The 15223-nt window shown below is 38.6% G+C and overlaps 5 protein-coding genes across 5 annotated transcripts; 3 read left to right on the top strand and 2 right to left on the bottom strand. All coding sequences in view use genetic code 12, as the record gives it.

The window, feature by feature from the left end:
- Positions 1 to 1727: 1727 nt before the first annotated feature.
- CANMA_003793 (chromatin-binding protein) lies at positions 1728 to 4262 on the top strand (the record flags this gene model as incomplete). Its single annotated transcript, XM_051816002.1, has 1 exon — positions 1728 to 4262. The coding sequence occupies one exon, from the start codon at positions 1728 to 1730 to the stop codon at positions 4260 to 4262; it is 2535 nt and encodes an 844-aa protein (XP_051670601.1).
- A 1364-nt stretch (positions 4263 to 5626) lies between these two features.
- Positions 5627 to 8656, bottom strand: FUN12 (translation initiation factor eIF5B; the record flags this gene model as incomplete). The annotated part of the gene is made up of 1 exon (XM_051816003.1): positions 5627 to 8656. The coding sequence occupies one exon, from the start codon at positions 8654 to 8656 to the stop codon at positions 5627 to 5629; it is 3030 nt and encodes a 1009-aa protein (XP_051670602.1).
- Positions 8657 to 8941: 285 nt separating this feature from the next.
- Positions 8942 to 10045, top strand: DRG1 (GTP-binding protein; the record flags this gene model as incomplete). The annotated part of the gene is made up of 1 exon (XM_051816006.1): positions 8942 to 10045. One exon carries the CDS (start codon positions 8942 to 8944, stop codon positions 10043 to 10045), a length of 1104 nt encoding a protein of 367 aa, XP_051670603.1.
- Positions 10046 to 10452: 407 nt separating this feature from the next.
- On the top strand, positions 10453 to 13728 carry CANMA_003796 (uncharacterized protein; the record flags this gene model as incomplete). Its single annotated transcript, XM_051816007.1, has 1 exon — positions 10453 to 13728. One exon carries the CDS (start codon positions 10453 to 10455, stop codon positions 13726 to 13728), a length of 3276 nt encoding a protein of 1091 aa, XP_051670604.1.
- A 63-nt stretch (positions 13729 to 13791) lies between these two features.
- Positions 13792 to 15069, bottom strand: CANMA_003797 (uncharacterized protein; the record flags this gene model as incomplete). The annotated part of the gene is made up of 1 exon (XM_051816008.1): positions 13792 to 15069. One exon carries the CDS (start codon positions 15067 to 15069, stop codon positions 13792 to 13794), a length of 1278 nt encoding a protein of 425 aa, XP_051670605.1.
- Positions 15070 to 15223: the final 154 nt, after the last annotated feature.

Below are 15223 nucleotides of genomic sequence, written 5' to 3' on the forward strand. Positions count from 1 at the left end.
AAACAAAAACACAACAAGTAGCTATAGTTGAAGATTGATTGTACCTGTTTTGATCTTTAAAAGTTGTTTTCTGCGTCTATTTGACTAAAGGTAGCGGCGTTTTTTCTGCTACAAAGCTCATATATTTACATATCTCACCAATAGTTAAGCCATCACTCTTATAATCCATGGCTACTGTACAAGGATAGAAAAGTGGTTGCTTATGTGAAATGTATTTTGATTCTGTCATAGCCTCACAGATAATCACAAACAAAAGACAAACAATAAAATGAAATGAAATTAAAAAAAAAAATCCCTCAAAAAACAAGTAACAAAAAACAAGTAACAAAAAAGAGACAAAATCTATTTTTTATTGTCTAATTTTTTGCTTCATTGGGGAATTCTCATGTGGCACTCTACATTTCCGTAATAAAGCACATGCCTCTTACCACGCCTACTCTTTCCAAAAGAAAAATTGTGTGTGTATGTGTGTTTAAGAGTAGCCACACGTCTTGCCAATGCCTGTTGTGATAATCTCGTTTAAGCTTTTTGGAGTATGTGTGCCAACCAATTTCATTTTTATTATTTTTTTTTATTTTTATCTTTTTCCTTTTTTTTGCAACCAACCACACACATCAAATACCAAAGACTTTGTAGATTTGTTGAAAACACTGAGGTGAATAAGCACCCTCAAATCTGCCATAGTATACGTACCATTTCAGAGATACTCTTGTTAATAGAACAAAAAAAAAGAGAAAAAAAATCAAAGAAAATAATCAAAAGTTGGCAAGGGGAACAAACAATCATTCCTTCGATGAAAAAATCGAAAGAAAAAAATTAAAAAAAAAAAAATGAAAATCCCTCAAAAGATCACCAAACAAAATATCAACAAGTAAACAAGTAAGTAGTAAATAATTGTAACTAATTATAAACCTATCTATACCAAAAAATAGGAGTAAGAAGGACGATAGGGTAGATCTTATATATTATATCATGCGACATCACATATGCATCTTGTTTTAAAATTATTTCACACACACTTTGTTTGGGCAAAAGTAACGCAAAATATTGAGACTACAATTCATTTTACCACTTGGATGGCGCAGCAAAACAAGCTACTATTACACCGAATGTTTGTTTTGACGAAGCTACTATTGGTTGTAGATTATAAAGTACATGCCACGTATCTGAGTTGACAAATTCTAAAGGGCACTTATATCTGCAGACAATGCTCATTGTTGAAATCAAAAGTGTAGAGGGTGGCAGCAAAATTTAATGTGTCAGTTACGAACCTCTCATCTTCTCTTCACTCATAGACATACAGATGTGTAATAGGTTAAAATAAAATAGGTATTCCCCTGCCGAATTCAGATACAGCAACTTATTCATTTTCACGACTACAGTCTACACAGAACCCACCAGCACAAATAGAAACATATTCTTCAACATGAAACACCCACACAGGAAAATTACATTTAAGATCACAAGGACAGCACCAATCACAGCTTTATGAAATAAAGCTTATTGCATCTAAACCTAGACTCCTTTCATATAACTTAGCTCATACGGCTTCCTAATACGTAGCATGAGTCCAAGTGCGGCTTTTACCATTTTTGCAACGACGCGTCCTTTTATTGTCTGGATCGTTTTTTACGCGATTTCCAATTTTGTTTTTTTTTTTCCATCCTTTTATCCATTAAAGAAACTGACACAACCTACAATCACTACCACCATCGCTCCCTCCCCCCATGTCTTACAAGAAGATATCTATATTCCCCGACGGCAACTCGTATGCTTACTTTGATCATCGCCTGGATCGATTGGTAATCGCCAATAGTGAAGGTATTATCAAAGTAGTCAATGTGGAGGATTTCGATTCTCAGCCAATATCCATCGATTCCTTACAAAATTTAACTTCGGTTTCGTTTCATAATGATACTTTGGCAATTACCACCACTGAAGGTAAATTAGAGCTTATAGATTTATTGAAGCATGAATCCCTGGGTGTGATATTCCGATCTGAATTACCGTTGCGCGATCTATCATTTATAAATCAAGGAAATCGAATACTCTGTGGTGGTGATGACAATAAATTGGTTATAATTGATTTGCAAAATAACAACCAGTACAAGACAATTACATTACCTGATCAGTTGTTGAATATTGCTTATGACCACACGGGAGAGTTGTGCAGTGTTAGTTTATCAAATGGTTCAGTACAAATCTATTCTGTATTCAATGAAGAATTAAATCTATCACACACATTGGACAACGTTATTGATAAAAAAGTAAACTTGTCCACTGACAAGATAGACTTCAATAATGAGCATAACGATGAATTATATACATCAAAGACTCAATGGTCAAAAGATGGACAGTTTTTATTGGTCCCTTCAATAAGCAATACCGTTCAAGTTTATCAAAGACTGGATTGGTCTAAAGTGAGGCAATTTCCCAGTGATTCCAAAATCATCGACTACAAATTACTTGCTGATAAGTTGGCAATCTTGACCTTAAACACTTATAAAGTAGTCAATTTCGATTCTGCAAGCACAGTACACGAAGATGACTTTGAATTGAATGAGGATGCCTTACCTTTGAATATCGAATGGGAGAACAAAACTAGCCTATTGATTGGTAGTACATATGGAGACATTTTGCGGTTAAAAGAAGTTGTCAAGGATATTGGGGGTGATACAAACACGGCAGCAAGTTTGTTTATGGATGATTTGGAAGAAAGTGATGACGAATTTGCCAAGAGTGATGATCAAACAGAAGTAAACCAACTATTGCACCGTGAAGAAAGGGTTAATGGCGACACCAATGGCAAGCGTTTGTTTCTTGATGATGACGAAGAGGAAAACTCAATATTAGATGACGATGACAACCACACATATGTTAGACACTCCCACAATGGATTCAAAAAGCATAAACCCACAGCGCCGGCACCAATTAGAAGCTATGCTCCCATCAGCAAGATAATCCCGTATTCCCCGGGATCGACTCCATTTGTAAACAAGGGAGAAGCTGTTGATAGAAGATATTTAACCATGAACAATATTGGGTACGCTTGGATTGTGATAAATAAAGATCCAGGAACCACAAACAGCATTACGGTGTCATTTTTTGATCGGTCATTAAATAGTGAATATCATTTCACCGATTATCAAAAGTTTGATCTTGCTTCATTAAATCACAAGAGTATTGTTTTAGGTGAGAGTAGCAAAGGATCCATTTTTTACAAGTCACATAACGATATGGGTAATGAGTCATGGGAGAAAAGTATACCATTAATCAAGGGAGAAGAGTATTTAACGAGCTTGTGTATCACCAATGCTAAATCCAATGGCAACAATATCATTGCCGTGGGTACTAATTTGGGATATTTGCGTTTCTTTAATGAATATGGAATATGTTTAAATGTGATAAAGACAGTCCCCATAGTATCGTTGGCTACTTCGTTTAGTGGAATAATGTTAATGGTTAATCAAGTCACAGCCAATGTTTATTCTTACTCGATACTTGACGTTTATCAAGATTATAAAATAATTCAGCAAAATTTTCCAATCCCATTAAAAGAGGTTGCCAGCCACAAAAGTCAATTAATCAAAGGTATCTTCTTTAATGAATACAATGATCCTTGTATTGTTGGAGGATACGATGATACATTGCTTGTATTACAATCGTGGCGAGAGACGGGAAATGCCAAATGGGTCCCCATATTGAATTTACACAACGCCATAACTGAATATCAAATGAATGACAATAAATTGAATTGGTCGTGTTGGCCATTGGGCGTAATTAATGATTCGCTTAATTGTTTGATTTTGAAAAATGGCGGATACCCGGGGTTCCCCTTACCTCTCCCAGTGGAGATTGATATTGAAATACCCATCAAATTGGGTCCTGGTGCAGAACCGCAGCAAAAGGAAGAAGATGATTGTGAAGAACAATTCATTCGCTCATTAACCATGGGTAAATTACTAAGTGATACTCTTGCCAACTATGAAGAGGAACAACCAGGAGAAGATATAGATCAGGATACCATTATCACAAAATTGAACCAGTACAGTACCGTGTTTGATAAATCATTGTTGAAATTGTTTGGTGAAGCTTGCAAACAACTGAAGTTAAACAAAGCATATAGTATTGCCAAATTGATCAAGACTGATAAGGCATTATTGGCCGCTAGTAAGATTAGTGAACGGATGGAATTTTTAACGTTGGCTAGTAAGATTGGACAATTGAGAGAACAATTGTTGGTTGATTTGGATGATGATTAGGAAGACGAAGTGAAAGAGAGAGCTTTATGCGTGAACCTTTTTTACTTGATGATGACGCCTAGTGTTTAAACAAAATGAAATCATTTTATTACATCTATATACAAATGAACGTAGCCATGGCTTCTCTTCCGTTTAGAAAAAGCGGCAAATCTATGAAATCATCCTCACTGCCTTTCACTTTCACTGTTGACATCACTGCAAAGAGTGTTTCACATTAACCACAAATGAGGGCGGTATGATACCCACAGTTCATCCCTTTTCTTGTTCTTTCACTATGAGCCACTATGAGCCACTATGAGCTACTTTACTTAAGTTGTCTTTGAACAAAGTGGAAAACAAGTGGACTGACCCACAAGACACCAGCAATGATACCAGCTAACTTCAAAGTGTCGTAAGCATATTGTTCTTGTAATTTCTTTTGTTCTTCACTTGGTGGTGGACCTCCGTACATTGTTGATTATAAGTAGTAGTAGTAGTAACTATTAGTTGACTTTGTTGTTGTGATTCTGACTGAGATCTGATTTCTTTTTTGAAGAAATTTTTTTGTTCTTTTCTTTTTTTCGCTTTTCTTTTTTGACAGAATGAAAAAGATGTATGTAGGTATGTATGGTATGGTCACACGTTTTGCAACTTTTATTAGTGTTATTCATCACATCATGTAAATGTATGACGAACACAGTTTGCTCAAGCAGAAAGTAACATCTTCTAGCAGTGGTATATATCTACTCTTAAATACTGACAGTATCTGATGGTATTTTATCTTTCATGAATTACTATTACTATGATGTCACATTATTTTGGTTTATTGTTTCACACACGACTGAAAAAACGAAAAGAGAATATAGAGAATTGAATCTTTCTTTCATCAAGAGCCTATGTCTGTTAGGTGTGAACGCTTGAGTTTATGAAATCACTAGGAAAGCTACTGGATTGAATGAAGTACAATATAATGAGTATGATTAAACACTTTATACCAATTGTTAAAACTTCTCTTAATTTGTTAAACTTTCCTAAAATTGTAACTAAGACACTTTTTCATCCCTATTTATACTACAGGAGGTTTACCACACAGAATATATATATATATATATATGCATATATGTCTCTTACAACTACTGCTTACCTCAACAGCACCTATTAATTGCATTCCAAGGAAGGATAGTTGGTAATATATATATGGCAATTAGTGATTCGCCAAACTTCAAGTGTTGCTTAGTGGCATACAATATGTGAGGAACGATGGAAATTTTAGATTGTTTCTTACTTTACGGGCACGTCAATGGGCTCAGCAACTCTAAAGGCTTTTCACATAAATTACATTTTATAAACAAACTATGTAAAGTATATGCAACAAAGTCTATCCGCTACTTGATATCAAATACGGATTTCAATTTTTTAATCAATAACCAATCGTCTCTCGAAACGGTATCTCTGAAAGCGGGGTCCTTCAACGTGTCAATTGATTTACGACTGATCAAAGAGTATAAATTGTCGCTCTCATCAACATGACGGCCCCAAGTAGGTTGTGCCGATGATGGGTTGTCTAATCTCATTGCCACACCAGCTGCAGTTTGACCCTTCTTTACTGAATCAGCTGGTTTGTGGTTAACTTCCAATGATGTCACCTTACCCAACACCATTACATTTGGCTGCTTGGTTACAGGATCTTGACGCACAGCACAGATGGGAGTACCAATACGTACAGCACCTTCAAGAACATCAACACCAATAATCATAGGATTCCTCTTGTTGATGATTTGAATAGTCTTCAAAACACATGGCAAAACAGCATACTCCATAAATTCTTTACGACGTGCTTCCAATAACTTGCTTTGGTATGCAGTGAATGCATCAAACAAGTGATAGATAATATCAGCGTTGAAAATTTTGATATTGTTCTCATCAGCATAGTGTTCTGCTTCTTTGTCAACTTTAACATCAAAACACAACATTACAGCCAACTCTGGTGCCTTATCCAACATAGTAACTGCCTTCATGACATCCCTCTTGTACACAGGGCCCAATCCTATAGACATAACAGGGATCTTCATATCCTTTAAGAAATCCAACAAAGCTTCTAATGAACCCAACGTAGAAGCTTGGACGACAACACCTCTTCCAGAAGTATCCACTGAGTCCAACAATCCAGTCAAATCGTCCATAACTTCGTCCATCAAGTCCTCTTCATCGTCATCTTCGCCAACAACAAGCAATCTCGAACCAGCAACTGCTTTCTCCAAATCATTAGCGGCAATCTTGACACCCAATGCTGCTTTGACTTCTTTATGATGAACATATTCAGACTTGATACGTAACTCTCTTGATGGTGGCGGTGTTAAAAGGGCCCTTATATTCGTTGCTATAGGACCATTCAAACCACACAATACGATACGGTCACCCTCTTTCAATATACCATTTGATAGCACCACATCAATTGTGTATCCGAAACCTTCGACAACCTTAACTTCCAAAATCGTGGCCGCAATCTTTGACAAGTACATCAATTGCTTAGACATTCTCTTTTGGGTCAACTCTAACAACAACCACAATAAATCAGGAACACCTTCTCCGGTCACTGCCGAGGTTGGCACTATTGATACATATTTGGCCATGTTTTTGTTTTGATAGTACAACTCAGAATTCAAACCTTGTTCTGCGAGTGCTAACTTAATCTGCTCGTATCTGGTGTGGAATTCTTGCTGAACTGCTTTGGATTGTTTGGCATATGAGTCTCTAAAAGAGTTGTTTGGAATCTCTTTCCAGTCGTACAATCTATCAATTTTGTTCAATGCGACAACAAAGGGAGCTTTTCTATCCCTGAGAAGTCTTATAGACTCGATCGTTTGTTGTTCCAACCCATGCATAATGTCAATAACCAAAATAGCAATGTTACATAACGATGAACCACGTGATCTCAAGTTTGTAAAGGACTCGTGCCCTGGAGTATCGATAATCAATAAACCAGGCACTTCGAAAAGTTGTTTCTCATATTGGGCCATAACAGCAGTCTTTTGTTTGATAGCTTCAACTGGGAAGTATGTTGCACCAATTTGTTGCGTGATACCACCAGCTTCACCACCTTGAACGTTAGTTTGACGAATCTTGTCCAACAACTTGGTTTTACCAGTATCGACATGACCAAGAATACAGCAGATAGGCGAACGTAACTCTTTCTCAGGTGGACTGTTCTGCTTCTTCTGCAAACTTGCTTGTTGTTTCGCCTTCTCCTCTTGAGCTTGTCTTTCACGTTCTTCCTTAGCAGCAGCAGCAGCAGCAGCAGTTTCTTCGGCTTTCTTTTTCTTTTCGGCTTCTTCTTCAGCTTGATTTCCATCTTTTTCAGAGATTTCCTCTTCGGCATCGTCATTTTCCTCTTCTGCTTCTTCTTCTTCTTCTTCCTTTTCTTTTTCAGCAGCACCTTCCTCATCACTGTCCAAAGCCATCTTTTCCCAGTCATCAACTAAAGCCTCTTCTTCTTCATTATCACCCTCCTCCTTCTTTTTGGTGGTCTTTTCTTGCGGCTTTTGAGTGAATGTCTTTGGTTTTGTTGACTTTTTCTTACCGTAAACAACCTTCTTGGGTTTTGGTGTCTCTCCGTCGCTATCTTTTTGTAATCCAGGAACAATGATATTTCCAGCTTGTAGTAACTGAGCACGACGACGTTCTTGCAACTTCTTTTCCTCTTTTTGTTTCTTTGTCAACAATTTTCCTTCTGCCTTTAATTGTTCCTTCTTCAATCTCTCACGTTCCTTTTTAGCTGCTTTTGCTGCCTCTTGTTTAGCCTCTTCCTCTGCTGCCAATTTCTCTTCCTCTAACCTACGTTGTTCTTCCTCTTCATCTAACTTACGTTGCTCTTCTTCCATCTGTTTCTTTAATTCCAATTGTTTCTTTAATGCTGCAAGACCGGCTGGTGCTTTCTTTCCTTTTTTTGCTGGTTTAGGTTTCAGCTCTTCTTCGGCTTTGTTTTCCACTGGTTCAGGTGTAGCCGAGGCCGATGAAGACGCAGCATTCTGCTTATTGGCTTCCTTGATCTGTTCCTTCTTGTTTGCTTGCTGCTCTTTCTTCTTCTGAGCCATTTCCTTCTTCTTTTGCTTTTCAGCTTCCTTCTTTAACTTTTCTTTCTCCTTTTTCGACAAAATCTTGGCTCCACCTCCATTGCTTTCCTCTTTAGCTTTTTCTTCCTCCCTTTGAGCCTTCTTGCTCTTTGTCTTACGGATGGATCCTAAAAAGTCTCCGGTAATGTCGTCAGCAGATGCTTCTTCAGGTCCCGCAGATTCTGGAGCCTCTTCAGATGTAGCTTCTGTGACTCCAAACTCTTCAGCTTGTGGTTGATCATTCAACATCTCCTCATCATCCCAAATGTCTCCTCCTGCTTTCTTGCTGTTCTTTTTTCCCATTGGTGAAAATGTGTACTATATGGGATCAAATAAAGTCCTTGTATGTAATTGCCTCTTCTTTTACAAAATCCAGCCTCAAAGATTTTTTTTAATTTTTTTCTTTTTTTGTAGTTTTTTTTGCAAACTATACTGTTGTATGGATGCATACGAAAGAAATTTTTCAGTCATACTCACACGACTGTGCAAAGCTCATCTATATATGACATCAAAGGTTTTTCAATTGTATTTCCTGTTACAACAGTTTAAGCATCCCACCCAAAACGCAACATATCCTAAACCAGCAAGATGACTACCGTTGAAAAGATCAAATCCATCGAAGATGAGATGGCCAAGACTCAGAAAAACAAGGCAACGTCTTTCCACTTGGGACAACTTAAAGCCAAGTTGGCAAAGCTCAGACGTGAACTATTAACAGACGGAGGCTCTGGAGGTGGAGGTGGTGGTATTGGGTTCGATGTGGCAAGAACTGGTGTAGCCACTGTTGGTTTTGTCGGATTTCCGTCGGTTGGTAAATCAACCTTGTTGTCAAAGTTGACAGGTACTCACTCTGAAGCAGCAGCATATGAGTTTACAACATTGACAACGGTTCCCGGAATCATAAAATACAAAGGTGCTAAGCTACAAATGTTGGATTTGCCTGGTATCATTGAAGGTGCTAAGGATGGTAAAGGTAGAGGTAAGCAGGTTATTGCCGTTGCTAGATCTGTTAATCTTCTATTCTTGGTGTTGGACGTTAACAAGCCATTACAACATAAAAGAATCATTGAGCACGAACTAGAGGGTGTGGGTATCAGAATCAACAAAGAACCACCAAATATTGTCATAACCAAAAAGGAAAGGGGGGGCATAAACATCACAAGCACAGCGCCATTAACCCATTTAGACAACGACGAAATCAGAGCAGTCATGTCAGAGTATAAAATCAACAGTGCAAATATTGCCTTTAGGTGTGATGCAACAGTTGACGACTTGATTGATGCTATAGAATACAAGGCTAGGAAGTACATTCCCGCCATCTATGTTTTAAACAAAATAGATTCGTTTTCGATTGAGGAATTAGACTTGTTGACCAAGATCCCCAATGCAGTTCCCATATCTTCCGGTAACGGATGGAATTTGGATGATTTGTTGGAAGTCATGTGGTCTAAACTAAAATTGGTTAGAGTCTACACAAAGCCCAAAGGGAAATTGCCCGATTTCAATGAGCCCGTTGTCTTGAGGAGTGATAGATGCACAGTTGAAGATTTCTGTAACTCCATTCACAAGTCATTGGTGGAGGACTTTAGAAACGCTTTGGTTTTTGGAACATCAGTTAAACACCAGCCACAAATTGTAGGACTCAGTCACGTGCTAGAAGATGAAGATGTAATCACGATTTTGAAAAAGTAAATCTTAGATCTTGTGTATAGCCTGTTTTTACTGTACAATGTTTATACTTTTGTATCTGTGTATATCGCGATAAAAGGATAAAATAAGAGCAGTGCAAGGATTGTTTGATGCGTACTGTAAAGAAATATTTAGCACAATGGTGTTGACGTCGGTGTCTGTGTTGTATATGACCTGTGAAAATTTTAATTTCCTTTTGTCGTCTTCTAACAACAACAGTTTGAATTTTTTTTTTCTTTTTATTTTTTTTTTCATCTGTTGGATCAAAATTTACATTCCATCATTGAAACAGAGAGGGTTGATTTCAACGTTGATTTATATCGATCACAATATACCAGATTGTCCCCCTTGCATCTCCAGCTGAATTTTTTGTTTTGTTTGATTCAACCTTATCTTCATTTTGAATAAATATGAGTGTGTTACCAGCAGATGCCAACGCTGTCTTGACACATTTACTCGAAAATTTGTTGTCAACAGACACTAGCTCACGTGTAAATGCAGAAAAATCACTCGATCAGGAGTGGTCGACCAAACAGAATGTGGAACTTTTGTTAGTTTTCTTAGCCGAGCAGGCAACAGCGGGAGCCAATGACACCGTCAGGGCGTTCTCGGCTGTTATGTTTAGACGGATGGCCATTAAATCGCCAAAGGAATTATCTAGCGTGACTGATAGGACGATAGGAGTAATTGGAGATCCAGCTAAACAACAAATTAGAGCAATTTTGTTGCATGGGTTTTCAGCCCCACAATCGAATCAAATCAGACATAAGTTGGCCGATGCCATTTCCGAAGTGTCAAAGGACGACTGTTCGCCTCCAGGCACTTGGAACGAGTTGGTCCCTGCTTTGTTCCAAGCATCCAAAAACCAAGACCCAAGTTTCCGTGAGTCTGCATTTAGAGTGTTTTCTGCATCGCCTGAATTGGTCGATCAGTCATTTATAAATGAGGTCTTGCCTATCTACACTGCCGGTTTTGATGACGAAAACGATAATGTCCGTATTGCGGCATGCTCTGCTTTTGTTGCCTTTTTCAGGGAGTTGCCAAAGAACGTATGGCCTAGTTTGTCCCCATTGTTACCAAATTTGCTCAATTCTTTACCAAGATTTTTGCAAAGTGGGCAAGACGAAGCATTGGGATCTGTCTTACTATCGTTGGTTGACTTAGTGGAGCTTGCCCCCAAAATGTTTAAAGATATGTTCCCTACAATAATAGACTTTTGTGCAATGGTGTCCAAAAATAAAGATTTAGAGTCTTCGACCAGAATGGCATCGTTGGAGCTCCTCACAACTTTTGCCGAAGTTTCACCAGCCATGTGTAAGCGCACTCCATCATACACTGAACAAATTGTGCTTATTACTTTGTCGATGTTGACCGAGGTTTGCATTGACGACGATGATGCCGCGGACTGGAACAATAAAGATGACACAGAAGACGACGAGGAGGAGCTGGAGTACGATGCAGCTAGGCAATCATTGGATCGAGTAAGCTTGAGGCTCAATGGACAATCTTTGGCTGGTCCATTATTCCAGTATTTGCCCACCATGATGCAATCTCAAAACTGGAGGGAACGCCAAGCTGCTTTGATGGCATTATCTTCGGCAGCTGAGGGGTGCTCTGATGTCTTGATGCTTGAAATTCCAAGGATATTGGACATGGTTTTACCCACTTTGAATGACGACCATTCAAGAGTACAATACGCTTGTTGTAATGCATTGGGCCAAATGTCAACCGACTTTTCTGATTTAATTCAAAGAACGTCTGGAAATAGAATATTGCCAGCTCTTATATCAAAATTGACAAATAAGTCAGTTCCTCGTGTACAGGCACATGCAGCTGCCGCCTTGGTGAATTTCTCAGAGGCCGCTACAAAGGAGATTTTGGAGCCATATTTGGATGATTTGTTGAACAACTTGCTTGTTTTATTACAATCACCAAAGAGGTATGTGCAGGAACAAGTATTAACAACAATTGCCATAATCGCCGATGCTGCCGAAAAGACGTTTGTTAAGTACTATGATACCTTAATGCCATTATTGGTTAATGTGTTGAAGACAGATATGGGAGATGAAAATAGATTGCTCAAGGCCAAATGTATTGAGTGCTCAACATTGATTGCATTAGCTGTCGGAAAAGAAAAATTTGAACCACAAAGTCACGACTTGATTCAATTGTTGGGTCACATACAACAAACTGCCACTGCCGACGACGACCCAGTTAAACAATACTTGGAACAAGCTTGGGGAAGAATTTGCCGCATTTTGGGTAAAGACTTTTTGCCTTACTTGCCATCAGTGTTGCCTCCTTTAATGGTCACTGCGAAAGCATCTCAAGATATTTCTTTGTTGGAGGAAGATGAGGCAGAGGAGTACAATAATAACGAAGAGTGGGATGTCATTAATTTGTCAGGAAAATGGATTGCCGTTCACACTGCAGCTTTGGATGATAAGGTGACGGCGATGGACTTGTTGAGAACATATGCAATTCAGCTCAAGGAGGATTTCTATCCATGGGTCAAAGAGATTGCTGAAGACATTGCCTTGCCTGGATTAGACTTTTACCTTCACGACGGAGTACGTGGCTCTGCTGCATTGACCTTGGCCTCCTTGTTGAAATGTACAGTAGCAGCAACCGGAAAGGACTCGCAAGATACATTGCTTCTTTGGTCGAAAATTGCCGACAAGTTGGCTGAGGTTTTGAAATCAGAGCCGGTCCCCGAATTGCTTGTTGCTTATTATACTGCTTTGGTTGAATCCATCAATGCTTTGGCACCAAACTCAATTTCTGCACCGCAATTGCAAGCATTTGCCGTATCGATCAATGCCAACATGGTTGAGATTTATGAAAGAATAAAGGCTCGCGATAACGAAGATGATGAATACACCGAAGATGTCGAGGAAGACGAAGAAGAATATACTGACGAAGAGTTGTTGGATGAAATAAATAAAGCGATTTCAGCAATTTTCAGAAATGTCAAAGCCAACGCTTTGGAGAATTTCCAAGTACTCATCGTCACTGTATCGACATTTATCAACGAGGAAAACACCAGTTTGAAACTTTGTGGGTTATGCATCGTGTGTGATATTTTGGAGCACGGTGGACCACACTCTATAGTTTTCAAAGAATCATTCCTCAATGTGTTGGCTCATTCACTTTCTTCTCCGCATGCCGGAGTACGCCAAGCCAGTTCATATGCAGTTGGAGTTGCAGCTCAATATGGTGGTGAGGACTATGGAGAATTTTGCGTGCACTGTTTGCAGCCAATGTTCAAGATGTCGTCCGTACCAGATGCTAAGGCCGACGAAAATATTCATGCTACTGAGAATGCAACATCAGCAATTGCTAAGGTATTGCACACCTTTTCCTCATCAATACCTAACTTGGATGCATTAGTAGATCAATGGATCAATCTTTTACCTATTGTCCAAGATGATAATGCTGCTGCTTTTGCTTATGTATTCCTTAGTAGTTTGATTGATAATAATCATCCTGCTATTGCCAAGAATATTTCAAAAGTAGTGGACTCGGTGATACAGGCGTTGGCTAATGCATCAATAGGCGGTAATACCGCTCACAAAGTTGTGACTTCAACTAGGCAATTATTGGGTTCAATCCCTCATGATAAGGCCATTGCATTACTTCAAGAGAATCCATCTAATATGGATATTGTTAAGGAGTACTTTAGTTAGGTGAGCCGTAGATCGCAAAGAGTAAAAAATATATGATCTTCTATTTATAGTTGTGTACATTGTCTACCTCCATTCGAATGTTTGTCGATCAATACCACTAGTTATTAAAACTTCATTTCCATTCTCGTTGATAAAGGAAGTAAAATCTTTGATCTTTGTCTTGTGTCCCTTGCCATCGACTTGGCTCAATTCAACAACTACGCCATCGTCAACAATGTCTAAACCTCGTATGATACCATCTTCACCCATGACCCAAATGCCCGATTGTTTCTCCTGATTCGTGTCCAACTTCCATGATATCAATGGCTGTGAGAATTTATCTTGCGGTGATAAAGTGTTTAAGTTTTTGATTATTTGGTTTCGAGCTATGGATGACGAAGGTGGGGAATCGAAATCAATGAGTGAAACTATAATAACTCTCATGTATGGCTCGTGGGAAGTTGCAACTGCAATTAGAGGTATGTCATTACCTGGTCGTTGGGATATTGTGACATATCTTGGGGAAAAACTTGACGTGGTAAACTCGGCATCGTTGATTGATATCTTGTATTTTGGGATAAATTGTTCCTTTTGCACAATAAACACATCAAGCAAGGTGTTTTCAAGTTTGCCTAATATAACAACTATCTCGTCATTGTACGTGGTGATATCGAAGCAAGTCCCTTGTTGATCCAACTTTGTTTCTGATACTAAGGAGAATTCGCCATTCACAAGTTTCACAAGCTTAAGCATATGATTCCAAGTGAGAATTACAAGATAGTCTGTTCCTCTAAATGAAACATGCTTAGCATCAACTGTAAATCTGGATTGAGTATCAATACTACCAACCTCATCCAAATCACCATTTCTCAAGTAAAGCTTGCCACTCATGCCCAACAAGGCAACATATTTTCCAACAATCAACACTTTTTTAATAATCTCGTGGAACCTAACCAGTTTCAAGTTGCCACCACGTCTGATCAAAACTTGTGCATCGTTTGTCGAAAAATAAACACTCTCCTTATCCTTGTCATAAACACTGGATATCACCAAAGAATGAATATTTAAATCGACTGGATTTTGAGGATATCGCAGACTCCAGTTAACAAACCGTTCACGGATAATATCCTTCAACCTCAATGGAAGTTCGTCATTAACATCTATAGCCTCCTCATTGGGCTTATTAGCTAACGAGGAAAATTGTAGTCTGTCATTGATTATTTGTGATAGTGATTCAGAGTTTAACAATTGTGGCTGTATGGGCTTGCCGTGTTCCAATTCAAGCTGATGTAGCGTTTGTGTATAGTTGTTTTCTTTAAGAAAATGAGCAACTAATCCAAGGATATCACTCTGATTGGCCATTATCGAGTGTGTCTGTGTAGATGCTGGTTGCAAAAGCTGATATAATCTGAACCAAATTTTGGAGTTTGTTTTTATTTTTTCCTTCAAGTCAGTCAACGGCCAAGTCCTCTACCAAAGCTTCATCGCCCCCATCCTGCCCTACCCTATCCTACAA

This window comes from Candida margitis (assembly GCF_024628925.1).
Source record: "Candida margitis strain CBS 14175 chromosome Unknown scaffold65, whole genome shotgun sequence".
Taxonomy (NCBI): domain Eukaryota; kingdom Fungi; phylum Ascomycota; class Pichiomycetes; order Serinales; family Debaryomycetaceae; genus Lodderomyces; species Lodderomyces margitis.